The 27,435-nt window shown below is 48.9% G+C and overlaps 13 protein-coding genes across 13 annotated transcripts; 10 read left to right on the forward strand and 3 right to left on the reverse strand.

Moving 5' to 3' along the window:
• Positions 1-119: 119 nt before the first annotated feature.
• N7529_004348 (Sirtuin family) lies at positions 120-1,127 on the forward strand (the record flags this gene model as incomplete). The annotated part of the gene is made up of 1 exon (XM_057239875.1): positions 120-1,127. One exon carries the CDS (start codon positions 120-122, stop codon positions 1,125-1,127), a length of 1,008 nt encoding a protein of 335 aa, XP_057099170.1.
• Positions 1,128-1,365: 238 nt separating this feature from the next.
• On the forward strand, positions 1,366-1,956 carry N7529_004349 (cupin domain-containing protein; the record flags this gene model as incomplete). The annotated part of the gene is made up of 1 exon (XM_057239876.1): positions 1,366-1,956. The coding sequence occupies one exon, from the start codon at positions 1,366-1,368 to the stop codon at positions 1,954-1,956; it is 591 nt and encodes a 196-aa protein (XP_057099171.1).
• Positions 1,957-2,534: 578 nt separating this feature from the next.
• Positions 2,535-3,077, forward strand: N7529_004350 (cupin domain-containing protein; the record flags this gene model as incomplete). The annotated part of the gene is made up of 1 exon (XM_057239877.1): positions 2,535-3,077. The coding sequence occupies one exon, from the start codon at positions 2,535-2,537 to the stop codon at positions 3,075-3,077; it is 543 nt and encodes a 180-aa protein (XP_057099172.1).
• Positions 3,078-3,437: 360 nt separating this feature from the next.
• Positions 3,438-5,089, forward strand: N7529_004351 (putative aromatic-L-amino-acid decarboxylase; the record flags this gene model as incomplete). The annotated part of the gene is made up of 3 exons (XM_057239878.1): positions 3,438-3,486; positions 3,540-4,470; positions 4,522-5,089. The coding sequence occupies 3 exons, from the start codon at positions 3,438-3,440 to the stop codon at positions 5,087-5,089; spliced, it is 1,548 nt and encodes a 515-aa protein (XP_057099173.1).
• A 599-nt stretch (positions 5,090-5,688) lies between these two features.
• Positions 5,689-6,504, forward strand: N7529_004352 (uncharacterized protein; the record flags this gene model as incomplete). The annotated part of the gene is made up of 1 exon (XM_057239879.1): positions 5,689-6,504. One exon carries the CDS (start codon positions 5,689-5,691, stop codon positions 6,502-6,504), a length of 816 nt encoding a protein of 271 aa, XP_057099174.1.
• Positions 6,505-7,459: 955 nt separating this feature from the next.
• On the forward strand, positions 7,460-9,006 carry N7529_004353 (Sodium/calcium exchanger membrane region; the record flags this gene model as incomplete). Its single annotated transcript, XM_057239880.1, has 5 exons — positions 7,460-7,686; positions 7,738-7,740; positions 7,795-7,990; positions 8,039-8,922; positions 8,979-9,006. 5 exons carry the CDS (start codon positions 7,460-7,462, stop codon positions 9,004-9,006), a joined length of 1,338 nt encoding a protein of 445 aa, XP_057099175.1.
• A 915-nt stretch (positions 9,007-9,921) lies between these two features.
• N7529_004354 (uncharacterized protein) lies at positions 9,922-11,065 on the forward strand (the record flags this gene model as incomplete). Its single annotated transcript, XM_057239881.1, has 2 exons — positions 9,922-10,373; positions 10,423-11,065. The coding sequence occupies 2 exons, from the start codon at positions 9,922-9,924 to the stop codon at positions 11,063-11,065; spliced, it is 1,095 nt and encodes a 364-aa protein (XP_057099176.1).
• Positions 11,066-11,305: 240 nt separating this feature from the next.
• N7529_004355 (uncharacterized protein) lies at positions 11,306-11,949 on the forward strand (the record flags this gene model as incomplete). Its single annotated transcript, XM_057239882.1, has 2 exons — positions 11,306-11,684; positions 11,738-11,949. 2 exons carry the CDS (start codon positions 11,306-11,308, stop codon positions 11,947-11,949), a joined length of 591 nt encoding a protein of 196 aa, XP_057099177.1.
• A 1,374-nt stretch (positions 11,950-13,323) lies between these two features.
• Positions 13,324-15,716, forward strand: cat1 (catalase catB; the record flags this gene model as incomplete). The annotated part of the gene is made up of 5 exons (XM_057239883.1): positions 13,324-13,617; positions 13,679-13,904; positions 13,954-14,369; positions 14,422-14,586; positions 14,637-15,716. 5 exons carry the CDS (start codon positions 13,324-13,326, stop codon positions 15,714-15,716), a joined length of 2,181 nt encoding a protein of 726 aa, XP_057099178.1.
• A 230-nt stretch (positions 15,717-15,946) lies between these two features.
• Positions 15,947-19,264, reverse strand: treA (alpha,alpha-trehalase treA; the record flags this gene model as incomplete). The annotated part of the gene is made up of 3 exons (XM_057239884.1): positions 15,947-17,440; positions 17,488-19,203; positions 19,253-19,264. The coding sequence occupies 3 exons, from the start codon at positions 19,262-19,264 to the stop codon at positions 15,947-15,949; spliced, it is 3,222 nt and encodes a 1,073-aa protein (XP_057099179.1).
• A 1,318-nt stretch (positions 19,265-20,582) lies between these two features.
• Positions 20,583-21,708, reverse strand: N7529_004358 (non-structural maintenance of chromosomes element 1 family protein; the record flags this gene model as incomplete). Its single annotated transcript, XM_057239885.1, has 3 exons — positions 20,583-20,882; positions 20,935-21,536; positions 21,597-21,708. The coding sequence occupies 3 exons, from the start codon at positions 21,706-21,708 to the stop codon at positions 20,583-20,585; spliced, it is 1,014 nt and encodes a 337-aa protein (XP_057099180.1).
• Positions 21,709-22,975: 1,267 nt separating this feature from the next.
• N7529_004359 (uncharacterized protein) lies at positions 22,976-24,411 on the forward strand (the record flags this gene model as incomplete). Its single annotated transcript, XM_057239886.1, has 2 exons — positions 22,976-23,084; positions 23,153-24,411. 2 exons carry the CDS (start codon positions 22,976-22,978, stop codon positions 24,409-24,411), a joined length of 1,368 nt encoding a protein of 455 aa, XP_057099181.1.
• A 500-nt stretch (positions 24,412-24,911) lies between these two features.
• N7529_004360 (putative allergen) lies at positions 24,912-25,676 on the reverse strand (the record flags this gene model as incomplete). Its single annotated transcript, XM_057239887.1, has 1 exon — positions 24,912-25,676. The coding sequence occupies one exon, from the start codon at positions 25,674-25,676 to the stop codon at positions 24,912-24,914; it is 765 nt and encodes a 254-aa protein (XP_057099182.1).
• Between the last annotated feature and the right edge of the window lie 1,759 nt (positions 25,677-27,435).

Consider the following 27,435-nt stretch of genomic DNA (forward strand, 5'->3'; position numbering starts at 1 on the left):
AGGCTCTGCTGTAAGGCACCAAGGCGCCGAAGGCCCTCATCACCCCAAAATCACAACAATGAGTTGACCATAACAACTTCACTCGGCTTGCCCCAGCTTCAATAATTTCCAAAGGCAATATGTCACAGACCACAGACACTACAGTCCCCGGTATTCAATTGATAGCCAACCTCATCAAATCCGGCCAAGCGACCCGAATCGTCGCCCTAACAGGCGCAGGAATTAGCACCGGCGCCGGAATCCCAGACTTCAGATCCCCCACAACAGGTCTATACGACAAACTCGCACCACTCAGACTCCCATTCCCAGAAGCAATCTTCCACATCAACTATTTCAGCCACACGCCCGAACCATTTTACGCTATCGCCCGCGCCCGCCACCCGGGGAATCTCAAACCAACAATCACGCATGCGTTCCTGGCTCTGCTGGCCAAGAAGAACCTACTTCGTTTTCTGTTTACCCAGAATATCGATGGACTCGAGCATGATGCTGGGGTTCCGGCGGAAAGGGTTTTATGGGCTCATGGAAATTGGAAGAGTCAGCATTGTTGTAAGTGCAATGCGGATTATCCAGTTGAGTTGATGAACCGGGCTATTGGATTGGGTGAAGTCCCGTATTGTCTTCGGGATGGGTGCGGGGGTGCTGTCAAGCCGGATGTTGTTTTTTTTGGGCAGAAGTTGTCGGATGAGTTTGAGCAGAGGAAGAAAGAGGTTAGTGAAGCGGATTTGATGCTTGTTTTGGGTACAAGCTTGAAGGTGGCGCCTTGCTCTGGATTGCCGTTGTTAGTTAAGGAGAGCGTTCCCCGAGTTTTAATAAACAATGAACGGGTGGGTGATATGGGAAATCGAGATGAGGATGTATGTATTCTGGGGAGTTGTGATGATGGTGTTCGGCGATTAGCTGATGCACTTGGTTGGCGAGATGAGTTGGAATGTCTTTGGGAAGAAGCGGTGGCTGCTAAAAAGGACGTGGAGATATTTGATGGAGGGCCTAGTCTGGATGAGTGCATTGAAAAATTGGCGAGTAGCATGAAGGACAAAATGAAGGTCTCGGATGGTCATAAGCAGATGTTGGAGAGACATTTGAACGAAAAATTCGGGCATTTGATGGCCAAGCCAGGCCCGTAATTATTGCAATATATACTGAACGTTTGAACGATACATATGTATCCAAAGCCCTGCTGTTACCTTTAAGTGGCGGTCCACACTTGTTCCATGGAACAAGCACTATGTTTGAGAACGACCAACATATGTAGGTATGATGCCACGATGATGTGACGAGAAGGTCGTGTCTGCATACCAGAGGCACAGATCAAACAACAGTCAACTCTCAAATCTACATCAATGCCATTCCACAAAGTACAATATGGTCTACAAGAAGAACGACCTCCCTTATATCCGCCGCTTCATCACAACCCACAACTCCGAGGGTGAGGCGATATTTCTTTCCCATGCCCAAATCCCCGACTACCTTCCCTCAACTCCAGCCGGTGACGATGGCGAGATAGCCCTATTGTACGCTACAACCAGTGACCCGGCCTCAGTGGACGCCGAAGCCGATGTCGCCATGTATGACGAGTTCCTCCACCAACCTCCTGGTATAACCGTCGATGAAGGAACTGTTTTCCGATTGATAGATCTTCATCCTGGGAAAGCCACGCCGATGCATCGTACCGTGAGCCTTGATTATGGGGTCATCATTGAGGGCGAGGTTGATCTTGTTCTGGATTCTGGTGCTAGTCGACGCATGCACCGTGGTGATGTCAGTGTGCAGCGTGGAACAGCACATTCCTATCGCAATCGAAGTCACACTGAGTGGTGTCGCATGTTATTTGTGTTTTTGCCGATGCAGAAGTTGTCCATTCAGGGAAAGGACTTGGAGGCCGAGGTTTATGATGAAGGGTATGAGGATGCGGAGAGGGAGCAAAATAGTCAGGACGGCGATCAGGCTACATAGAACTCTTGGGGTTCGTTCAACCTGTCCTTACACTATGAACACAATGTGTATCTCCGCCTGAGGTAGCTACGTATGCACCATATTCATCAGATTTATTGAGCTTCCGCATCCTCTCACGGTGTCGACATTTTTTCCTCTTCAAGATGAATCTACAGACCTAAATTCTGATATAGAATGAATTTCTAAATTAGCTACAGCCTCATTTGGACCGCAAAAGGTGGTTGATCTACTATTTCAAGCCTCGTTAAATTTTGGCCCCCAACATTACAAATCTCACGATTATCAATCCATCTTAAATGTGCGAAACAAAAGGCAATGTTTAGAACTCTTTGAAAACAAGCGTGCTCATTGTTGCAGCTCTTGCGATAGGATACAGAACTAAATAATATGTCAGCATTGTATATTAATTCTCGTTTCAAAGCCTAAACAATCACATAAATAGAATCAGCCCTCCCACGGTATCTCTCTATTCATTCAATATTCATTACTTTACACTTCAATCCTCCGAGATCCTCATTGTCGCAACAATCATTACGACTGATCCCAGTAAAGTCTAATCTCTACCATCCTCACTCACCATGGACAAACCAATCCGCCGGGTAATTGTCGGTCATACTCCCCAAGGCAAAGCAACCTTCACCTCAGACGACATTTTGACACCCTATGATCCGACTACAGCACCAGAATTCTCAATTCCGGGCCCAAACTCCGGCTTTGGCGTTGTCCAAATCCACCGCTCTCGCGGCTTCCCAGCCGATAACATGCGTGAGCTACCAGACCCCCACAAGACCCTCGTCCCACTGGCCGATACCAAGGGGCCTTCCTGTCGGATCTTGGATCTTCCTCCTGCGGAGTCAGGCTGGTTCCATCGTACTCTGAGTTTGGATTACGGCGTCGTTCTGTCTGGTACGGTTGGGATTATTACCGATGGGGGCGAGGAGAAGATTCTCCGTCAGCATGATGTTATTGTTTGTCGAGGTGCGAATCATGAATGGGTGAATCGTGGTCAAGATGTTGCTAGAATATTTGTGGTTGTTGTTCCGAGTAAGGAAATTGTGGTTGATGGCGAGAGATTGGTGAAGACACCCGCAGGGGAGATCTTTGATCCTGAAGAGGATTAGTTTAGGTATACTTGTATGTAATATGAGCCTCAACTCTATACAGATACTTTAAATTTATCAATGAGTATCTACACCCATACTATAAGTACATGTATGTAATTGTTGACTGAGTATAAACTCGGAACTTCCCGACAGTTCCGAGCGGAAAGAAAAAGAAATTCCGACAACGGAATTAATTCCAATCCACGCCCTGTGTTTGACATTGTTCACACTTTTGACACCTTTCAAGACCTTCCATTCCTCTCATTTTGGTGTCTCTATATATCTTTTCAGGACATCCCCCCTTTTCAACAGTGTTTTGCTCTGGCTGTGCAATTTGGCTTATTCATCTCCCCGCACCCCGCAATATTCAAGCACATCATGGATCGCGACCAATTCAAAACAGCAGCTCACTCAGCCATCGATGACAGTAAGACTCTCCCACAATTCTTCACTTCAATGCAGATCTAACCGCAATCTCAGTCCTCAATTACTTCGATACCGTCCCAGACCGAAGAGTCCTCCCAGCCATTGAACCAGGCTACCTCCGCCCTTTAATCCCCGAAAACCCCCCAAACGAACCAGAATCCTGGGCACAAATCCAAGAAGATGTCGACACAAAAATCAAGCCCGGCCTCACACATTGGCAATCTCCCAATTTCATGGCCTACTACCCAGCCAGCGTGACATACCCCAGCATCCTAGGCGAAATGTACTCCGCAACATTCACGGCCCCGGCCTTCAATTGGCTCTGTTCACCGGCATGCACAGAGATGGAAACTATCGTCATGGACTGGGTTGCCAAGGCACTCGCACTTCCAGAATGTTTCCTCAGTACATCGGAAACCCACGGCGGAGGCGTGATCCAGAACAGTGCCAGTGATGCCATTGCGACGATTATCGTTGCTGCGCGAGAGAGGCGCGTTCGCGAGATTCTCCTCGATGAGGGACTCAAGGAAGATACACCCGAGTATGAGGATCGGAAATTCGACGTTCAGGGTAAACTGGTTGCTATTGCTAGTGATCAGACGCACAGTAGTGGTGCCAAGGGTGCGCTGATTGCTGGTACACGCTTCCGCAGTGTGACTTCCAGACTCGAGGATAATATGGAAATGACCGGTCCCCGGCTCCGCGAGGTGCTGGAGAAAGCCGATCGCGATGGTCTCATCCCGTACCATCTCACTATGACTTTTGGAACGACGAATTCTTGTAGCGTGGATCGGTTCGCGGAGATCAAGGCTGTTTTGCAGGAAAAGCCTGCGTGGCAGCGCATCTGGGTGCATGTTGACGCGGCTTATGCCGGTGCTGCCCTAGTTGCCGATGAGTGGCAGTATATTACGAAGGACTTTGCAGAGGGCGTTGATAGTTTCAACATGAATATGCACAAATGGCTTCTGGTGAACTTTGATGCTAGGTGAGTTCTATGATCTACGATCTTGCCATACCTTTGTTCTAACATTCTCAGCGTTCTCTACGTCCGGAATCGTCTGGACCTGACCAATGCATTGGACATCACACCCGTGTATCTGCGCAACCCTTACTCGGATTTGGGAACCGTGATTGACTATCGGAATTGGTCCATTTCACTCGGTCGCAGATTCCGCGCATTGAAGATTTGGTTCGTGATGCGGAGCTACGGCCTCAGCGGCATGAAAGCGCACATCCGAAAGACCATCGGTTTCGGTGATCTCTTCGCGGACTTGGTGCGCGGTCGATCTGATCTGTTTGAGATTGTCACGAAACCGGGCTTCGCCTTGACTGTATTTCGCCTGAAGAATCCCCAAGCTTCATCCAACGGCACTAGTGGATCTTCTGACCGTGTTTCCAAAGATGAGGTCGCTGACAAGTTGACCAAAACTGTCTACGAGCTGATCAATTCTCGGGGCGAGATCTTCATTACTTCTACGATCATTGACGGTGTCTATGTTATTCGGGTGATCAGTGCTAACCCTCTTGCTGAAGAGAAGTATATCCGCAATGCGTTTGATATTGTGGTCCGGACCTCCGAAGAGGTGCTGAAAGAACAGAAGTAAACGGTATTATGAGAAGACATGATTGTAGACATGGGCGGTTATATGACATTAGATACTCTCTACATGTACACGATAGAATGATAGAATGATTTTGCAATAATCAGATACTCCTCTCATGTCAATAGTTTCTTCATATCCCCCACGCCAAGTGTGGATAGTCTCGCATCAACTCCGATTCGGATTGCATATTCCCCCCACGCGGGGTAAGCCATGGGCAATTGGATCCTTCCTTTTCAATCTTGCACTCTACACTGTTCAGCTCGAGCCCATTGTATAGTTATCTCCGATATACCAACATGTCCACGCAACCCTCGTAAGTCAACCCATCATACCTAGACGACCTGTTCTAATAACCGCAGCTATATCCTCGTCACCGGCGCAACCGGATTCATCGGTGCCCATGTTGTCGATAACCTCTTAGCCCGCGGATTCTCAGTCCGCGGATCAACAAGATCAAAGCGAAAAGGAGAACAGATGAAAGCTGCCCGTCCTCAATATGCCTCAAAGCTCGATTTTGTCGTCATCGAGGACTTCACCCAAATCGGAGTCTTTGACTCTGTAATGGAAGGCATCGACGCAGTTATCCATGTTGCCAGCGTATGCAATTACCTCCAGCATCTCAAAAGCTCCCCTTTACTAATACTCACCAGCCCTTCTTCTATAACACAACCGATAACGAAAAAGAACTAATCATTCCCGCCATCAACGGCGTAAAATCAATTCTCTCCGCCTCCGCCAAACAACCCGCCATCAAACGGATCGTCCTTACATCCTCCTTCGCCTCGGTAGTCGACGTAACAGCCACCCCACCCCAAGACTTCACCTACACATCCGCCCACTGGAACCCCCTAACCTACGCAGAAGCAATCGACCCAAAATCAACCTCAGTAGTCGCCTATCGCGGCTCCAAGAAATTCGCTGAACAAGCTGCTTGGGAATTCGTCGCATCCCAAAAGCCAAATTTCGACCTAGTAACTCTCTGCCCGCCCATGGTCTTCGGTCCGGTCGTCCACCCCGTCCCGACGGTCTCGGATCTGAATGAGTCGAACTCCGTTCTCTGGAGTGTGGCTGCAGGCGCTGACCCACTGCCCGGTGCGCGTGTGCCGGCTTGGATTGACGTGCGTGATCTTGCTGAGGTGCACGTTCAAGCTTTGCTTTCGCCGGAGGCGGGTGGGAAGAGGTTTATTGCTGCTTCTGAGGAGCCTTTCTCGTATGACCTTGCCGCAGATATTATTCGCGAAGAGTTCCAGTGGGCTGCTGATGTTGTTACTCAAAATTATACTACGGGGAAATTGCCGATTGCTCCTTATGGGGTTGACGGCGCGACTGTGGCAAAGGAGTTGGGGATTAAGTACCGCCCTTTCAGGGAGACTGTTGTTGATTTGGTTGGACAGATTAGGAAGCTTGGGCAGTGAGGGTAGCATAATATACATCAAAAGGTTCTACGCTGGATTGAGTATATAATTCATGTAGAAAAGGAGTTGAAGAGCTAGCCGACTTTCGCCTCGGTACCATAGAAAGTTACGCAGGCTGGTGATATATGAGTGATTTAACGCACCTATTGTCCTTCGAGTTCCCACCACAATATCAATTGAAGTCTACTCCTTTTCCACTCGTAATCGCAATTCGTACACGCTAGCTAACTGCCAAGGCCAACTGTGCGGGAATTATTACATCCAAAACAGGAACAAACCTCACCATCAGCAGGCCCATCAGCATGATTTGCCCCCGCTATTCCTGTCATCCAATAAACTTCCTATATCGGTCATTTGAGAAGATGACTTTATCTAGACTGCGAGGAGATCGTGTGCCAAGCCTGCTATACAATTTATCCGGAACGACGTATAATTGGCTGGTTCTATTATCAATTCGCGCAGAGAACGCTATGACTTGTCTTTTTTGACAGTCAAATATCCGAAGTAAGTCCACATAAATGGGTTCTCTAAGTGATTGCATTCCACTCCCACAAGACGGAGCAAGGAACATTCGTGATGAGCCTGGACGTTGCAACAAACAGGCAAGATATCAATTCTTTCTACGACTCCAACGGCGATGAGAATTCCCACCTCATTCCATCTTTTGAAAGCAACCCTATCTCTAGTGGGTCACTTCCCATACGGCCAAATGAACCAACTTGTGAGTTTATCTCATCCTATCCAATAGTTGGGAAACTGTAACAATGCAATTGACAATAGCAAAGACCCCAGTGACCTACCCTCTCGGCCATCACACTCGGATCATCTCTTCCATAATCTGAAAAGATTGGTTTGGCAAGATCGAATGCATAATTGCGATGACGGTCCGTTTACACATCACGGTAACAGCAGATCATGCAGCCTGGCTTCTATATTCAAAGAACAAACGAAAGAGATGATTGGTATCAAAGTCATTTTCTCGGCTATCTTTTCACTGGCAGCCATTCTTGTTTCCAATACCAAAACTCCAGCATTGATTATCTTCATCTGGAATCTACTCGCTATCATACCGCTATCAGTCACACTTACTGAAGCCACTGAGAGGATTTCCAAAGACTTGGGTGAAACCGCCGGTGCATTGCTCAACATCACTGTTGGCAATCTAGCAGAGCTTATTATCTTGTGAGCCTTCAATCCTTTTATGAGAGAGCCAGGCCTGCTAACTGAATTTAGCATGTAATATCCAATCTTTTCGAACGTTGTAGCTGATCCGAATCTAACATTCTCTAGCACCGCTTTGCTCAAGAACAGAATCAAAGTTGTTCAATCATCACTCCTTGGCTCTATACTTGTGAACCTCCTTTTCGTTCTCGGTTCCGCGATAATTGCAGGCTCTCTCTCCTCGCGTGACCTGTCGTACAACACCGACTTGACACATTCATTTGTGGGCCTTCTTAATCTCACAATATGTTGCATCATGATCCCAGTATGTTTCTAGCGCGTCTACGCTAACTCAATGCTAAACATACGTCAGAGTGCTTTCTATGGAATTGAGATGGATGCCACATCCGCTGATCGTATGTCGTTAGAGTTCAGCAGAGCGGTATCGTTCATTCTCCTGGGCATCTACTTCCTGTATCTCTTGTTCCAATTCAAATCTCATCCTGAGCTCTTTTGGCCCACGCGGCAGCCTGTCTCAAAGCCGGAAAATGTGATAGTTGCAAGCACGACGGGTCGAATGTCTGCAGATCTTGAATCACAACCTGCACGTTTCGAAACCCCAAGCAGAGACCTCTCCCAACCAGAGATGCAGCAGCTGGAGCTTCCCACTGATCCTCAAACATCTCCGGTTTGTATACAGCCCGAATCGGCATTACCACTGATTCAAATCGAGCCCTCACAGAGAGCCGAGAGAACACCCAGAGCACACAACCAGGCTCCCAAACACAACCCGAGATGCGGTTGCGAGTATTACACAGTTTTAGCAAACCGCGCGCTATCATGCGCACTCCTCATCATGTCGACCACTCTGATCGCCATATGCGCTGAATACTTCGCTTCCAGCTTCGCAGTGCTGAACGAGCAGGGAATCCTCGGCGAGTCCTTCGTCGGGCTAATCATCATTCCTATCGCGGGTAATGTTGCTGAAAACGTTACAGCCGTGGTCGTCGCTGCGAAAGGCCAAATGGACCTCGCCATTAGCGTTGCTTTGGGATCGGCTATTCAAATCGGTCTTTTAGTTTCACCTCTCCTTGTTCTGGTCGGTTGGGCACTTGATAAACCTATGAATTTGCACTTCGATCGCTTTGAGGTGGTAGCATTAGTTGGTGCTGTTCTTTTGGTTAATTTTATTGTTTTGAAAGGCAAAACCAATTATTTAGAAGGGTCTATTTTGTGTGCTTGTTTCGCGGCTGTTTCGTATGTCACTCCTTTCTGAGATTCCACGAACATCGCAATTGCTGACTTTCAATTAGTGTTGGGGCGTTTTTGTTGCCCAAGTGAATGTTTAAAAGGGCAATATTGAATTGAGCCCCAATTTACCACCTGTAACACAGACAGTCTGCAATGCTGTCCATTTCTGTGTACAACCTTGGAATATTGTACTATCGATTGCAAATGAAACGATGAAACGGAGATTTATCCATTTCAGCCCCTTTAATTCCGCTGAATAATCGGCATAGATTATTTAACATTCCGGAGCTCCGTTCAAGCCGACGCCACTTGTTGCAGTGGCTTCGGGAAGTGGATATTTGCCAATGAAGTCAACCTTGCAACGAGGTGTTAATTTCCGTGTGTATACATTGTTATAGTCTACCGCATTAGCTTTTCCGATCTTCCAACATCTACGGTCGTTTTATCATTGATACTATAGTGCATATTGAAACTCCGTCAGTTCCACCAAGTCAATTCAAAATAGGACCCACGCATGAAAATTTTCCTCTTGCCCCTATTGCCGATATTGTGCCTGCAGGTGTGCGTGCAGGTGCGCCATCTATGCACTTTATAATCATGTCACGGGAGTAACGGTTATCTCGGAGATGATCAGATATGGCCTGTGACCCGATGACTTGACCTCTAGGCAAAAAGCCACCGGATATTGACGTCGGCAAAGATTGATGACGATCCTCCCCGGTGGATCTGGAATGCGCAAGCTCACTTGAAGAATCCCACCGCCGTTTCGCTGCATCGACTCAACTAATGCCGATCCGGGTTTGCCGAGCTCATTCATAGGGGGTTTTCACTCTATTTCTTGATCTCAATGCCGAAATCACCGTACAAAGTGGATATAGAGGGTCCGCATTCCATCCGGTTCCTGCATAATGTTACTGTTAGTTCGGTTCACGGAATTCCCGAGTCCTATTTTTCAGAATATATAGATCCTTGGATGCCAGCTCCGGAGAGATCACCGAAAAGAAAATGTTGACTTCTGCGTTGCTTCTGCTTGCCTCGTTCGGCCTGGCCCAGTCAGCCAGTCTCGAAGACCTATATCTTGAAAATGCGCCCTCTTCGCCGCGCCCCTATGTGATTCCGCATTACGCGAACTCCCATGCCGTCACTATCGGCGATCAGCTGTATCGCTTTACGGTGACTGGCCCTTCTTCCGATAATGCGTTCACTTTGATGAGCACCAATGCGCCTTCCAGCTCGTCATTGGGTGTATTGCCCCATATTCACCAGAAGCATTATGAGAACTTCTTCAACTTCAAGGGTCGGTTCCAGCTTTGGGCCCAGAAGGGTGCTGCGGAGCAGCAGGCTCGTCTCTTGACGCAGGGTGACTATGGATCGGTTGTTCGGAACACCACCCACACATTCCAGATCTTGGATCCCGACACCGAGATGGTCGGCGTGATTGTTCCGGGTGGCTTTGAGTAAGCGTTCTATACATCGATTATCCGTGCTCTGTCTAACCTCTTCCAGGGACCTCTTCTATGCCCTCGGAACCAACTATACATCAGGCACCGACACCCCTTATGTTCCCGCCCACTCCAACAGCTCATCGTCCCCGGACGCAAGCGTCATCTCCTCTCTGCAAAAGTTCGACGTGTACGCCAAGCTTGGCTTCGAACCCCGTCGCGATATCGTCAACGGCACCGCTCCCGTCGACAACTCCGAATGGCACACCGGTGACAATGCGCTCGGTAACGCGGGCGAGCCTTACTTCGTCGCCAACGGCTACGGTCCCAAGTACTTGAGCTCCAAGTTTGGTTACCAGGTTGTCCAACCTCTGGTTACCCCCAAGCAGGCCCAAGACACCAACTACACTCTCTCGACTATCTCCCTCAGTCGCCAGACTAAGGACAACGCCCCGGCATACACCTTGGGTGGGGCTGCGGCCTTTGAGGTCATTGAGGGTGTGCTTATGATCCAGATTGGCGATTACCCCGTCGCCACTCTGTATGGGGGCGATGTGGCGTTCATCCCCGTCGGTGTCTCTTTTACTTACTATACCGAGGTGGCTTTCACCAAGGTGTTGTATGTCAGCAGTGGAAGCAACGGTGTGGATTCGCAGTTGATCAAGGGTGGAAAGCCTTGGAACTGGGTCACATTCCCCAAATATTAGAATTGGCAGGTTACACTTTAAAAAAGAAGGGAGTTGTAAATTCGATCTGCAGGATCGATCGAAAACCTCAATATATCTCTATATAAATCACTACCTATGTATATACCACACCAGATTTCCAGTTGATCTCGATTTATGTAATATTCATTTAGGCTGGCCGCTAGCCCGACCGCAGCTTATACCCCACGTATCCTCTTAACATCCAACAACTCAATCACTATACCAACAATTGGACTCAAAATGGCTCTACTTCTCGAACCTGCAACACTTGAAGACATCCAAGCCATTACGGAGCTATGGTTCACTGTCTTCAATGACCCAATCATGAGCCACATGATGCCCGACACACCAGGCGTACGTAACTGGTTCAGTGAGACAAACCGAACAGACATGCTCTCCAAGCCGTTCCAGAAATACATAAAAGTGGTCGATCCCAGCGTGCAAGTCGACGGCCGGCCCCGGGTAGTCGCCTACGCGAAATGGGATTTGGCCATGCCCGAGGAGCGTGGGCCTCGTTTCGCCCCTTGGCACCCTGAGCAACCTGGTCCGGATTGTGATGCTTTCTTTGGGGGTATGGAGGTGAAGCGCAAGCGCCTTTACGGTGATCGGAAGAACTTCTGTATGTGATGAGCTTTTCCGTGCGGGTGTTTGTTTGTTGCTAATGTTTTTCAGACCTCGACATGCTCTGTACTCATCCTGAATACCGTCGTCGTGGGGCGGGTTCTATGCTTGTTCGTTGGGGGTGTGAGGTTGCGGATAAAGAGGGGGCTGGAGCTTATATTGATGCTTCCAAGGCCGGTGCTGCGTTGTATGCTAAGCAGGGATTTGTGGATCGTAGTGATCCTGCGATTGAGAGTGAGATTGTTCCGATGACGAGGAATTAGACTAGAATGTCTTGATGTTGAATTATCTGAGCTCTTAGAATGTTCTAAAATGTGAATATTTACAATATTTACTTTGAACTTCCATTGAATATATTGAGATATTGACCTCTGACTACATACCAATACAACTCCATATCAACCCCTCACCTGTCAATTTCACCAATTCCCAATTTTTTCATCCTCCCATCACTTTTATCACATTTTAAAAATAGCACTCTTCTCCTGAATCATGCCAAGCTCTTGATCCGTCGAGATGTCTACGAGTCTTATCGCCTAAGTTCCTTTCCCGCGCCAAGCATCTCCAAGCCTCTGCGAGCCTCTCCACCGACCCCGCGAAGCCCAATGGCACGGTACATATACGTTCAACCGTGTACGGAGTAGTATGATCAAGGCTATGATCTAAATTTATCAATCATCCCACTTTCAGCATGTCATTACTGTCCAAGACCTTGGCTATCACATCAAAACAATGACCCCAAAGTGCGGAGGGATGTCTATATTTGGCAGCGATGTGCACTGCTACAGGGATGAGGTGCAGAAGCTCCTTACCTTTATGCACTAGCAGTTGAACCCCTGTCGCTCGTTAGGTTCCTTTTTTTTTTCCTTCCAACTGAAAACAATCCAAGCTACTCGGCGTTGCACAGCTCTCAGGGGTAATTGAATCTGTTCAAGCTGAGACAGCATTGACTGTTTCATGTGGATGATCTCTCGTGAAATTTGAGGATCAAATCCCTTGATTCCCTGAAAATGACATCATGTCGTCATTACGGTCAAACTGAACTCCGTCACTCCAACGACTAACGACTGTGGAGCCAACCAGCTATTACCAATCCTCGTGGCCTCGACCAGCACGTTGAATCACGCCAAGAAATCTCCAGGACTTACCATCGCTTCATATTCTTTGTTCAATGATTTCTCCGACCTAAAACCGAGTCGCCAAGATCGCGAAAGTGAATTGTCAATCTTTTGCCAAATTCTATTGTAGCACAGGACGGTTTATCCCCGAAAACCAATCACTTCGACGTATTTCTATTCGGCCGCAACTTAGAGGTTCCGTCGGGAGAAAGCATGCATTAAGTCGTATCCACTGCAGGCATCCCCTTGGCTTACGGTAAGCAAACCCCCACTGCATATTCGATCTAGTCACGCTTGGCCTAGACCAAGATGCTCTAATAATCATTGCCTTGGTCGGAGAAGGACCAGCCCGTGCTTGATCAGTAATATCTCCATGTGGGTTATACGAGTGCAAAGTTCCCCTTCCCATTGGTTCTCTGCAAAAGTCCCAATGGGCTGATTCACGTATAAATTGGCCTGACCTGCAGCTCGTGTGAACTTGAGCTTGCTTCCCCATTGTATTTTAGAAAATTTTCCATAATGCGTGTCCTTGCCCTAGTCACGGGCCTCGTTGGCATTGCCAATGCTGCCTGTCCGTATATGACCGGCGAAGTGGACAATCCTCATCTCGAGCGCCGAGGTGATGAGGATGCTGCTGCTGACACGGAGAAATTCTTGTCTGCCTTCTACCTCAAAGACCAGGATGTCTATTTGACCTCGGATGTGGGCGGCCCCATTGAGGATCAGAACAGTCTCAGTGCTGGCGAGCGAGGCCCGACCTTGCTCGAGGACTTTATCTTCCGTCAGAAGATCCAGCGCTTCGATCATGAGCGCGTAAGTTCCTAGCTATCCAATTCAATCGCAGTTCTCGAACTTATACATATCCGTTGCTTAGGTCCCCGAACGGGCCGTTCACGCCCGAGGCGCTGGTGCCCATGGCACATTCACCTCCTATGGCGACTGGTCCAACATAACCGCTGCTTCATTCCTGTCCGCCAAGGGCAAACAAACACCCATGTTCACGCGCTTTTCCACCGTTGCTGGAAGTCGCGGTAGTGCCGATACAGCACGAGATGTGCATGGCTTTGCCACTCGTTTCTATACCGACGAAGGAAACTTTGGTACAGTCGACCACCTCGGATACAATGGACGCGGCTAATTCATCGACAGATATTGTTGGAAACAACATCCCTGTTTTCTTCATCCAAGATGCTATCCTTTTCCCGGATCTTATTCACGCCGTCAAGCCCCGCGGTGATAATGAGATCCCCCAAGCTGCTACTGCGCACGATTCGGCTTGGGACTTCTTCAGCCAGCAGCCTAGTACCCTGCATACCCTGCTGTGGGCAATGGCTGGTCACGGAATTCCTCGGTCGTTCCGTCATGTTGATGGATTCGGAGTGCACACTTTCCGTCTGGTTACTGACGATGGAAAGACCAAGCTCGTCAAGTTCCACTGGAAGGGTCTTCAGGGCAAGGCCAGCTTTGTGTGGGAGGAGGCTCAGCAGGCCGCTGGTAAGAACGCAGACTTTATGCGCCAGGATCTTTTCGAGTCCATTGAAGCTGGGCGTTTCCCTGAGTGGGAGGTGAGTGATCCATACTTTCATTTCGGAGATTCAACCACTAAACGCTCGTCAGCTCGGTGTCCAAATTATGGAAGAAGAGGACCAGCTCCGGTTCGGCTTCGATCTTTTCGATCCCACCAAGATCGTCCCGGAAGAGCTCGTGCCTGTAACCAAGCTCGGAAAGATGCAGCTGAACCGCAACCCCCTGAACTACTTCGCCGAAACCGAGCAAGCCATGGTAAGTACTCAAGTCTCAATTCCCAAAAATCAAAACTAACCAAGACACAGTTCCAACCCGGCCACATCGTCCGTGGCGTTGATTTCACCGAAGACCCTCTCCTCCAAGGCCGCCTCTTCTCCTACCTAGACACCCAACTGAACCGCCACAACGGTCCCAACTTCGAGCAGCTCCCCATCAACCGCCCCCGCGTCCCAGTCCACAACAACAACCGCGACGGCGCAGGCCAGATGTACATCCCGCTGAACAAAGACGCCTACTCGCCCAACACGCAAAACGCCGGCTCCCCCAAACAAGCAAACCAAACCACCGGCAAGGGCTTCTTCACCGCGCCCCGCAAGGCAACAGGCTCTCTCCAGCGAACAGTCAGCTCGACCTTCGCGGACGTCTGGTCTCAGCCCCGCTTGTTCTGGAACTCGCTCATTCCCGCGGAAAAGCAGTTCGTTGTTGACGCTATGCGCTTCGAGGTCTCGAATGTGAAGAGCTCGGTCGTTCAGAATAACGTTATTATCCAGCTCAATCGTATTAGCAATGATCTTGCGACTCGGGTCGCGGAGGCAATTGGCATTTCTGCGCCCTCGCCGGATAACAAGTACTACCATGATAACACGACTGCGCATATTGGTGCTTTTGGAGAGAAGCTTAAGACGCTGGAGGGACTGAAGGTTGGATTGCTTGCTTCGGTTTCCAACAAGAGTTCTATTGCGCAGGGAGCGAATTTGCAGGCTGCGCTTGCCGCGGCGGGTGTTGATGTTGTTGTTGTTGCGGAGAGGATGGCGGACAACGTGAATCAGACTTATTCTGCTTCTGATGCTGTGCAGTTTGATGCTGTTGTTGTTGCAGATGGGGCGGAGGGATTGTTCTCCGGTAAGTCCTTTACTGGGAAGCCGGTGAATGGTACTTCGTCTTTGTATCCTGCTGGGAGACCTTTGGATATTTTGCTTGATGCTTTCCGGTTTGGAAAGCCTGTTGCTGCGCTTGGGCGGGGTGTTGGAGCCCTGAAGACTGGGCAGATCTCCACTGAGAGAGAGGGTGTTTATGTTGCTGGGTCTGTTGGAGATGCCTTTGTCAAGGATGTGAAGGAGGGTTTGAGAACATTCAAGTTCCTGGATCGGTTTGCCTTGGATTAATTTTGATGACCTGGATATATTATGGTTACTATATTTATGACAATGACATGTGTTCTCTCATGATGTTTTGAGCTGACCTGTTTACGACAACAATTCCATGAGCTTTGAATAGAGAACTTGGTGCTATGAGCCAAATATATTTACAAGTCTGACACGCAAACGGCAAATCCAAAAACGAGGTTCTGAATATATAATTGAACCAATCACAAGTACTTGATTCCACTCAATCTCTAGAGCTGACCATCGAACTGCTTCCGACGACGCATGAAAGAATCCGCGCCAGAGAGAGCTGCCGCGGCACGAACATCCATCTTCCTCTTGTTCTTAGCGGAAGTGGAGTTGCTCTTCTCATTTCCAAGAATGGCCCATTCAGCAACGGTTGCACCAGTTCCATTCTTGGCCTCCACATCAACAGAGTCAAGGGCCTGATTGCCGACGATAAGCAGAGATGCGTATCGGGCTGCAGGCACGGGAGATGACAAAGTGACGTTAGTTGTATTGCCAGTGGGAATGGCAATGGTATCCAGGTTTGTGGTCTCAGAATCGTATGGGTCTGACAGGGTAATGTTGGTCAGAGAATGGACGATTGTGTAGTCCGAGCCCTGGGAAGAAAGAGCCTTGACGGGATCTTGGAGGGTCTTGTTGTGGAAGATGATGGTGGCGTTGACTGGTGGTGCCTGGGCCCAGTCGAAGTAAAAGCCGGAGACTAAGGCACCGGCTTCGTCTTCGAGAGAGACTGTCACAGCACTCATATCCGATGCTAGTGATGGCTGCCATTTTGTTGAGGCAGCGCCGTCTACCGCAGAGATGGGGAATTGACCTGGCTGGAAGGCATCAGAGGAGATGACCGGCTGGCATTGCACGAGATTACCCGCGACCGTGTTCTCGGTTCCAATTTGGCGGTTGGGGATGACAAGTGACCCCTTCAGTGGGAGGTGATAAGTCACCGCGTCGGTCTCAGGGCCTGAGTGGACTGTGATGGTCTTGTTGGCAAACCGTTGGTCGGCGGTATCTAGGGGTGCAGTTCCTGCGGCATGACTGATGGTGGTGTGGGTGTAGTTTGACCACGCCGAGATGGGCCATCCACGCCAGTAGAAGGTGCGATACTTCAAGTATGGGATTTGCGGGGGAAGGTTGGGATCAACGTGGAGAATGTCATCTGGCCTCAATCGCAGACCAAGATAACCATAGATAGCGACTTGGTTGGCACCACCGTGACCAGTCAGGAAGGGGTATGCAGGATGTGTACCTCCATTGATGGTTGAATTGTCTATCAGCTGTTCGGACATTTGGAAGAAGGGTGCACGCGTGTACGGCGCGAAGGAGTATTGGCCGTATGTATAGGCCGAGCAGCCAGAAGGGGACATCTCGGCTGCAACAGCGGAGAAAATAGCCCAGGTCATGGCTGGGCCATCAGCAGACTGTTTGGCGGCATAGTAATCCAAATCATCCAACGAGTTCTGGCTGGTGTAGTTTGAGGTATAGCCAAGGGGATAAGTGACCATGACAACATCGGCTTGCTTGACAACAGCACTTCCATTCATGGTGGTGTACTCAAGGGTCACGTCGTTTTCACGAAGAATCAAGACATTATCAGCCATATCATCCCACGTCGAATTCTCCTCCAGTCCAAACTGCTGACGGAAGGAGTTGGCATGTCGCAGAGTTTCGGCAACCATGGGCATCGTGAAGCCACCGGCATCGACGTGGTTGGCATATTCATCCTAAATCGGTTAATTACTCGTGTTCTGGAAATAGAGGCTAAACTCACAGGGTCGGTCATGTTTTTCATTGTCCAAGAAGACCCATTCCGAACCAGCAGGTCGGCATAGAGGGTGGCCGCCGAGTCGTAGATCGGGAAGTGTTCCTCTTTGAAGATTTGGGTATTACCACTGGTCACCCATTGGTTGACCAGGGAAATTCCAATGTCACCATTCAGGTGATACTGGTAGTCCCAGCAAGCACCAGTAGCTGTGCAGTTACCAAATCGACCGCTCGTCCAGGGGAAGATCGCAGCCGATGGGCTGAAGTTGGTCTGGTTCTGGGATCCTGAGAAAGAGGTTTTGATGTTTTCCTGAGCTTGCGCGTACTTGGCCACACGGAAATTAGTGAATCGCTGGGAAGCCTCTGGGTGAGAGGCCACAAGACCGGGCTGCATCCAGACATCCGCATCCCAGAAGACTTGACCACCGTATGAGTCGGATGTTAAGCCACCGACCGAAATGCTGTCCACATTAACTGGAGCTCCGTCGACTGCTTTAATGGCGTTCTGGCCAACAGTATTTTGCAACAAATAGTAGGTATTGGCCACAGAGATAACAGCGTAATCAATAATGTTGCTATCAGCAGGCAGAGTTCCATTGGGGAACGAGAAGTGGTCAACGGAGCTTTCAGGCATAACGCTTGCCCATTCCACGATGTGGGATCGAAGAGACTTGGCATAGCCATTCTTCATTGCGGTGGACGATGCATTCTTGGCCGTTTCTTTGGGATCTTTGAAAGCATCTGTGGAAGCTCCTCCAACAAATTTAGTGACGCGAACCACTTGATCAGCCTTGAACTTCACATCCACAGCCTGGGCAATGGAAGACTCATTGGCATGGACGTATGGCTTGTTGTGGACGATCTTGCGAGAAGACAGGTCCACATTTGACGAGGCAGTGATGTTTGCATAAATATAAGCCGTAACATTAGCGATTCCATTCGGTCGGACTGCCGAGAAAATGGCACCGTCGTCCTGTCCTGTCTCAACGAAATCGGTGCGCACCGCAGAGGCACCATCGAGGACGTTCACAATTGTCGCCTTTGATTCCTTGGATGGAATAATTTCCAAGTCCACGACTGCCTGATTGACAAACAACTTGTGGGCAAAGAGGCGGTAGGTAATCTGGTATGATCCCTTGTCACCCTCGGGGGTCCATTTATAGGACCAGACCAAGACACCTGCCTGGAAGTCATATGTGGTTCGGTAATCAGAGATGGTATTGTTGTCCACCTTCGCGTCCAAATAAGTACCATTTCCCAGGTCCAAGATAATTCCAGCCCAGTGGGGAACACCACTGATAACGCTGTCACCACCGTACTGGGATAGCCAAGGGAAGTTGCTACCGTTGGTGGTCGGCTGTGAGTCAAAGAATCCACTGATGGTTGCAAATGACTGGCGAGTAGAGAACAATGGCCAGCCACTAGTGTCGGCGGGACTGTCAATCTCGAAGAAAGGACCGGCGCTGGCAACGTTGATTCCCAGATATCCGTTGGCGACTGATCCACGCGATTCATAGCGACCCTGTTCCAGGTTTGTCGTGCTCAGAAGCCAGTTGTCTTCGTCCCAAGTTACATCGTCGAACCCGGTCTTGTAAACATTCTTGCTGAAGTTGGCTGGAGAGCTGGGGCCAGTGTACTTCTTGATGTTTTTTATGATACGATTATTAGGAGCGCTAGCAGATCCAAGTTGTGCAAGCAGTGGCAAGACCACGAATGTGAAGGACTAGGAAGCTTGTCAGTTATTAATTTCCATCTGACGTGGGGAAACTTACTTTGAACTGCATATTGCAGTATCTCCAATATGGTGACCAGTTCGATTTATCAAGGACAGCAGATCTATACGATCTTCTAGAGTCTGGAATATGCGATCGGCAATGTTGAGCGCCGAATGCAAGAGAGTTGAAAAAGGAAAGCTAGATATTTAAGTGCAGTTTTCCTAACTGTGCCGATCCAGGCACATAGAAATTAAAAATCGCTCAGGCCATGCATGGCAAAATGTGGGGAATCGGCAGAGGCGTTTGTCCACGGGGTTTATACGAGGAAGCCCAAGGCCCATGGATTGAGTTCTGACAACTCGCCAAGGCATGGAAGAATGTCGTATGAGGCTGCCTAAGTGGCTTGCACAACGGATGTACGGAAAGACCGGCAACTGCGGAGACAAATCATAAATGAAGATATAGTATTGGTTGTGAGAAACCGAAGGTTTTCCATCGGCATCCTTCATACGGGCAGAAGTTGCCGGAATTGGGGCGGACTTGCCCGAGTTAGGACGGGATTCCCCAGATCATCGTCATCGATGTCCAAGAGAAGGTTTGGCGCGAGCATTTTGTGGGGGTTTCTGGAGAACCGACCCTCCGAAACGTTGGGGTTTTGTCATTAACTTCCCGACAAAATCCCGCCGGAGGGTCACCGAAATGACATTCAAGGTTAAAGGTGTCTATGAAACTGGTCCTTGGAAGAAATTGGCAGATGAAAAAGGACCAAAAAGGAAGAAGTGTACATTATGTAGGTTTCGTGGGGTGAGTTACCCAATTCGACTTAGGGGTGTCTGCCTGAGGTGTCGACTATATGAATCTCTTCGAATTAAACAGCCCTGGAGGTAAAAGTTCCCTTGTTTACTCATTGCATTATACCATTGGGCTATTGATCTAAAATCAAGACTGTCCTTCCTTTTTTTCTATAAAAAAGGTACACTTGATTACATGCCATGGTCATTGAGGGAGGCCTGTGTGAGACTCCAATATTCCAACGTATGTGATATCTCACTCTAGATAGCTAGGTACATAATCCTTAGAGAGCTTTTCGTATCGTCGCCATCGGAATTGCCAAAAAGCTCAAGAGAGGCTGAGTTGCAATGTCTCATCTCGTGACATCGCTTGGGATATTCACTTTGGCGTGTTGGGGAATTCCTCGCTGCGGATGTGCATACCAGAAATCCTGCTGCCGGCGTTTCTGTGTGGGTATCTTGATACATATATTCGTAACTATTCACATTTGGCGTCCAAATTTAAAGCATGAGGCACATATGTCTGAATTGTCGTTCACCTCACCCGTCAAAGATCAAGACAGTCCATGGCCCGCCATGCCAGTAGAAACTTGGGTTCACTCTTCCTCTCCGCTGTCAGCTTCACTATTCTCAAGATTTGCATCAAGAGGAGTGGGTGGAGCAGGAGACGCCTGGGTCGAAGCCCCTTCTGAAGATCGAATAGGGACGGGGGTCCGTCGCGGAGCAACGCCGCTCGGCCTCGAGGTCGCAGTCAGCGCTCTCTCACCTACAAAGAAATTTCCAGGCCATTCCTCGTCGCACACAGGGCACGTCTCTGACTGCTTCATGCGGAAGAAGTTGGCCATACAATGATCATGCAGTCGACCCTTGCACTCAAGGACGGCGCAGCGTTGGCCCTACTCTAGCTGTCAGATACGTTCTCCATACCTCAAGATTACGGGGACTTACCACAGTGATTGTCTCTTTGCACGCGGCACACTTCTTGATTCTTGTGACATTATCATCGTTGTACTCTGCCACTAACCACCCCCGCAGCTCCATCAAGGCTCGCGGGGTTAGGGTGAGGTATCCCTTCTGGCTTTTTTGGAGCCAACCCTCTGCGATGAGATTAACTATCACCTTTTCGGCCTGGGTCATGGTCAAGGACTGTGAGGCCGCACTCTGGGGTTGGGAAGGGTCGTTGCTCGTGGACTGGCGTCCGCCAGTCGGGGCTTTATGTAGTCCCACCGCTTGTAATTGTTTTGCACACATCCCTTCGCTTCGGACAGTGTTATTTGTGAGGAACATAAAGTCGAGAAGCCTTTTGAGGAATGCAATCTCGTCTGCGGTGTACGTTGTCGCAAGCTGAGTCAAAGGATCACTCGTAGTATTGACTAGTGCCCAGACTCGAGCTGGTATCGTTGGGGTGGTATCCGACTCGGTAGATTGTGGGTTTTGGGGTATGGAACTTCTGATCTCGAGGTCGAATTGCGAAATCGCTTTGTTTGCCGCTTCCAGGTAGGAGTAAAATTGTTCTTGGTCGATATCTGAGGGATCAACCGTTTGGCCTTCTATTTACCACTTGACTGTTAGTGGGAGGCTTCATTCATCAAGGACTCAATGTACAGTACCAGAGACTGACAGAATCGCAGCCAAGACAGGTTGCGCATCTTGGAAGGTCATAGACGAGCGGCCTATGAAGGCCTGCAGGAAAGCGCGATTTCCATCATCATAATCGGCCATGTTTGGTAAGTTGTAACTTGATCTGGAGGGACCCGAGATCGTAATATATTAATCAGGTTCTTTGTTTCAACGGGTTTGATCGCTTTGAGCTTTGACGCGATGCGACGCGATGAAAGAAAAGATAAGCGATAAGAAAGTGAGTCCTGAGGCATGGATTTATTGGCACCTGAGCAATATGGCTTCCTGACTTTGTTTCTCCAGTGGACTACCCCCGGGCTGGAGCAAAATTTAGCAACTTTAGGCTGTAATCGGGAGTTTTACCAGAGTCTATAAGCCTGAGTAGAAAGGGATTGCCTTTGCTTTCATGATTCTATTCAGAAGTATATAATACGTGGAAGTTTGGAATGTGAGATTACTACCATTGCCCTCGCGTCTAGGTGTTGCACTTCCTTGGGTCCACCGTTTCCTATTCTCATAGATTTTATACAACGTACAACACTAGAACAAAGTGAAGCTGTACGAGGTCCTCTCCTGGACGAATGACGGCATCAACATCCAGCACTCCACCACGGGAACACGGGAAGACCAAAATGGCCCAAGGAACACAAACATCTGACACATTTCCACTTAGAGCCGAGGACAATGTTGTATACTACAGTATACAATACAGTATACAATAGCTATCAAAGATGATCCCTGCAGACAAAAAGTATTGTATACGACCCGAGGTCAATGTCTCAAAGCAAACGGACGATGATGTCAGTACGAGCTGGTGAAGTTTTGCTTTCAGATTAATATGAATGTGATAATCTGTGTGACCAGCATCACCAATCATATCTTCCAAATCCACTTGGAAGATCGAAGCCTTTCTCAGCCGATCGAAGCGGTCTACGAACCCCTCAGATAAAAAAATCTGCAGAAGCTCCCCCAGCTGACAATTGTGGTGAACCCCATTGATCTCAGTGGTCGCACTACCACCCGTAGCGCGCTTTGATTGCTCCAAAGGACCCAGATGGCTGCAGATGAGTCTCCAGATAGTCTGATGCATTACTACTTCTGGTGCGATCGGCACAGTCCAATCTGCGCTATTACATCGCAATCGCGCCGATCTCTTCAGCTCGCCCCGAACCTATGGTGAACTGAACGATGAAATACCCAGAGAGGAGAGATCCCTGTGGGACTAAACTGGGCTGCTTCAGCTTGCAGTTAGACAGGTCAAGTTTTTTATTATTTTAACTTAAGAGAAGCTACTCCCCCCGCTCGTGCGAACAGCTTCATTTTTCCCTCTCTGCACTATTGTTGTTTGTGTAGTAAACTAATCAGCCTCATGCCTACTCCCATTCCAGGTCCCCCCGGAGTTCCCCTCCTGGGTAATGTTTTTGACGTCAACCCTAATGAAACATGGAATTCTCTTAACAAACTCGCCAAACAATTTGGTAAGTCTAATCAAAAAAGCCAAATATCACATGCTTGTAATACTAATCTTGAGATTCGATTCCACCAGGCTCCATTTTCAAAATCAATGCCCTAGGACATGAAATCGTCTTCATCGGTAGTGTCGCTCTATTGGAAGAGATTTGCGACCAGACTCGATTTCGCAAGTGTGTGACAGGCCCTGTTGTCGAGATCCGATATGCAGTCCACGACAGTCTATTCACCGCATACGATGACGAGAAAAGTTGGGGTATCGCCCATCGCATTATGATGCCTCACCTCACACAATCCGCGACCGACAACCTCTTCGCCGACATGGCCGAGGTCATCCCGGATCTCACAAAGAAGTGGAGCGCAGCACCCAAGCAGCGCACTCTGCTCACAAAAGATCTCGACCGTCTCCTACTGGCCTCGTGTATGCAATCGTTCTTCAACCAGCGCGTGCACGTCCTCGAAGGTGAAGAACCCCCCATGATTAACGCCATGGAAGGCGCCACCATGGAGGCCATGAAGCGCCCTACCCGTCCTAAGGTGTTAAACTGGCTGTACCAGCGCCGCTTCGAGAAAGACACCAAGACCATGCGCAACTTCGCCGCCAGCGTGATCAAGACTAGAAAGGATAACCCCGAGACGGCCCGCAAGGATATCCTCGATGCCATGATCAATGGCGCAGACCCAGAGAGTGGCGAGAAGCTCACCGAGTCGCAAATCATTGATGAAATCATCTCCATCTTCATCGGCGCCGCCACCGCTCCAAACCTCGTCTCCTACGCCCTCTACTACCTCATCGAGAACCCGACCGAAATCACCAAGGCCCAGGAGGAACTCGACCGCGTCGTCGGCGACGGCAACATCGACCTCGAACACCTCAAGAGCCTGAACTACATCGAAGCCATCCTCCGCGAGTCAATCCGTCTCTCCGCCACCGCCCCCGGCTTCAACATCGAGCCCATCCCCTCCAATGATAAGAGCCCCATTCTCCTCGCCGGAGGCGAATACCAAATTGCCCACAATCAGCCCATGATTGCCGTCCTGGCACAGGTCAACCGTGATCCGGCGGTCTTTGAGGATCCCGAGGCTTTCAAGCCTGAGCGTGTCCTCGGCGAGAAGTGGGATCAGCTCCCTGCTGCTGCGAAGAAGGGCTTCGGTAACGGGAAGCGCGAGTGCATTGGTAAGCTCTGGGCTTGGCGCTGGTCGTTCTTCACCCTTGCTAGTATTCTCAAGGATACTAAGTTTGAATTCGCGGATCCTAATTATAAGCTGGAGTCAAATGGTGCCTTCAGTATTAAGCCTCAGCAGTTTTATGGTCTGGTTGGGCCTCGCAAGTGATTGTCGATATACCTTTGTTTTTTAACTTTAGCTTTTATGATGAACTTCAGAATGAAATGAGCTTGTTTTTTTTGTCTTATCTTTAACCTCGGTCTTAATTGTTTGAAACATGGAAGTTATGTACGGAGTAGTGCGTTGTAGTTCATAGATGGCGTCGCGTCTACATAATAATTGCGTATGCAATGATGTGTTCACTACCCGCCACGTTAACGCCACGGGGAAATCTGAAACATGTATCAATAAAGTTCAAAAAATCAAAATACAACTACACGATTTACCAGTCTACATGTTACATTGAATTTTTGTGCTGAGTGAAAATAATTCGAGTGAATGTGGTATATTGAAATCCAAAAAAGGGCCAGCCTAAAGTCTCTATATTGACACAGAAGCAGAAACCATTCCAGCTGGGAAGCAGACCATTCTAAAACAGAATGGTCACAAAGTCTTATCTTCAACAATCATTCAAATCATAGCAGAATCAAAAATCAAAGAAAACATTTTTAACCGCTGTAATCAATGGTAACAGCCAGACGGACAGGACCGGAGGCAATGTTACCACCGATACCACCGACATCAGTCTCAGCAGAGGTGTAGGCGTTGTTAACGGTGGCAGCATCGGGAGAGATAGAAGAGCAAGTGCCACCAAGAGCATCACAGATCTCCATACCAGAGACGGTCATGTCGGCATTCTGAGCGGCAATAGCAGAGACATCGAAGCCAGACCAGCCGTTGTTGGTAGTGGATCCAAAGTCGAATTCACCCCAGGTGGAGGCGTAGCCACCGTTGGAATCGGTGGGAATGGTGGAGCCAGAGGCGGCAGCCCAGCCACCCTGCGAGTCGTCATCGAAGGCAACGTACTTGGTCTCGCCAGCGGCAAGAGTGAAGGTCAAGCAGGCCTGTCCGTACCACCCGTCCATCTTGCCGTCCGAGCCATACTTGTTGAAGATGGCCACGGTCCAGGAGTCGGTGTTGGCACCAGTGAACTGAGCAACGTACTTGTACTGGCTGGCGTCGGAGCTCGAGATCTGAATGATGTTGCTGCCGTAGGGGTTGCCGACGTTGCCCTCGTAGGTTACACCGGTTCCCGAAGAGCTGGTCGAGCTGCCGAAGCCAGCAGTCGAGTACGCGCCGCTGGAGGGGGTGGCAGTCCAGTCGGAGGAGACGGCGGCGCTGGTGGCTGTTGCCTGACGGCGTCCGACAGCGGGGTGCGCGAATGTGCCAGTGGCCAGGGTTGCGAGGAGCATGAGAGACTTGGAGAACTGCATTGTTGCTTTTTTTGGAGTGTTCGGTAACAAGGGTAGAACAAGTGTAAAAGAGTGTTGTATGTCTTGTGTGAAATGAAAGGACTGTTAAAGGACTGTCAAAGAATGTGTGGGTTACCGGTTACCAAAAAAAAGAGTGTGGTTGTTTGAGAAGAAGAAGGCAGAGGGAGGGGAGAATGGGGATTTATATAACTTCCGAAAGAATCTGCCGCCACGCTCGCCCCAAAGCCGAGACCCCAATGTGCCTGGTACCTGGCTCCGTCCAGTGGACACGAAGTGCAGGTACGTCAGACGGTTGGTAGGAAGGACTCGTACGTCCATTCCACAAAGGTCGAGGCCGTGGGGTTGACATGTTCTTTGGGGCCAGTAGATGTAAAGTAAAGAAGTACAACAGTTCCATGGGTCACCGAACGGCGTACAGTATGATTGGACTAGGTTGTACTGGTGGATTTGATGTCAAGCCACCGTCCCAATCTAGATTTATACAACGTGTTTGGGACATTCGTCATTGGCGGAGTCCGGTGGATCATCGTTCAAGGCTGGGCATTGTCCAGGGAACTTCTCACAATGGATGCCAGGGGCCGCAGTGTCCCGGAAGAAGACCGCAGTGTAACCACAATTCTAAATGCTCTTCGTGTCCTCAATTGGGACAATCAGTTTCGTGGGTCCAGAACCGCAGTGACGAGTGCCGAGGGAAGTGGATTGAAAAAAGGATCCATCAATGGAGTTTAGTTAGAACAAAGTAGGCGAACTGGATCGTCTGGATTTAGCGGGCTTCCAGAAGGATTGTGGGCCATGCTCAGCTTCTAGGCTGAGACTCAATGACGCGGAACTGCCTGGAACTTCTGATCCGGAATAGTTTTGACTAGATGTTGAGACTCTGAATATTCAACCTTGTCTTCCTTCTCATCTGTATCTCCATGTCTCAATAATTAAGATGTGTGTTTCAAATGCGATCAATTTCAATATTGACAATATTCATGTGTTTCCATGTGTGCACTGTTCAATAAACAGAAAATTGTCCAATGCACCATGGACAACAATGTTGTGGTTCAGGAGAAAAGCAAGGCGATTGGCTGATAAATATGGGACATGGAGACTCAACCAATCACAATACATCCCAAGGTCTTGGCAGGGCAAGGGCTAAAGTTCGAACCAATCATCACATTCTATTCTACATACTTGGCTGGTACTGTCCATCCATGGTATATGTTTTCTTTCGTGAATTCTCTTTCGTCGAATATTCCAATATTGTTTCATTGGCATTTTCCTTCGAAGAAAAAAAGCCACATTCTTTCGGCTACTCATGTGTTGCGTCTTTAAGGCCAAATACCCGACCTTCCTCATTAAAATGTACGTACATACAGTACCTAGAAAGTTTCTTCACATGAAAGCCCCTCACTATCGCCTGCATTCCATCTTCTATGGCGGCATAGATTTCCCTCTGTGGATCCATGATGAGTTCTACTAGTACTCCATAATGTTCCACTGAGGGGCTGACGGTCTGGCCTTCAATGGAGGATTCGGAGTAGTAATGCTTTCAAAGGGGATCAAATATCCAAGAGATTAGCTGGGTGGTGTTACAAGTAAGAGATAAGACAGGGGGATATATAACATCGGGCCCTTTGTTCATACAGCCCCAAGACACATAGTATCATACAATATGGTAGGTACTCTCAAGGGTTTATTCATTTTTTCAATTAGGGCCCAAAATAAAGTTACACGCTACACAGAACTAAAGCCCTGAATTTGACCCTTTAAG

The sequence above is a fragment of the Penicillium soppii genome (assembly GCF_028829465.1).
Source record: "Penicillium soppii strain IBT 18220 chromosome Unknown utg000004l, whole genome shotgun sequence".
In the NCBI taxonomy this organism is placed as follows: Eukaryota; Fungi; Ascomycota; class Eurotiomycetes; order Eurotiales; family Aspergillaceae; genus Penicillium; species Penicillium soppii.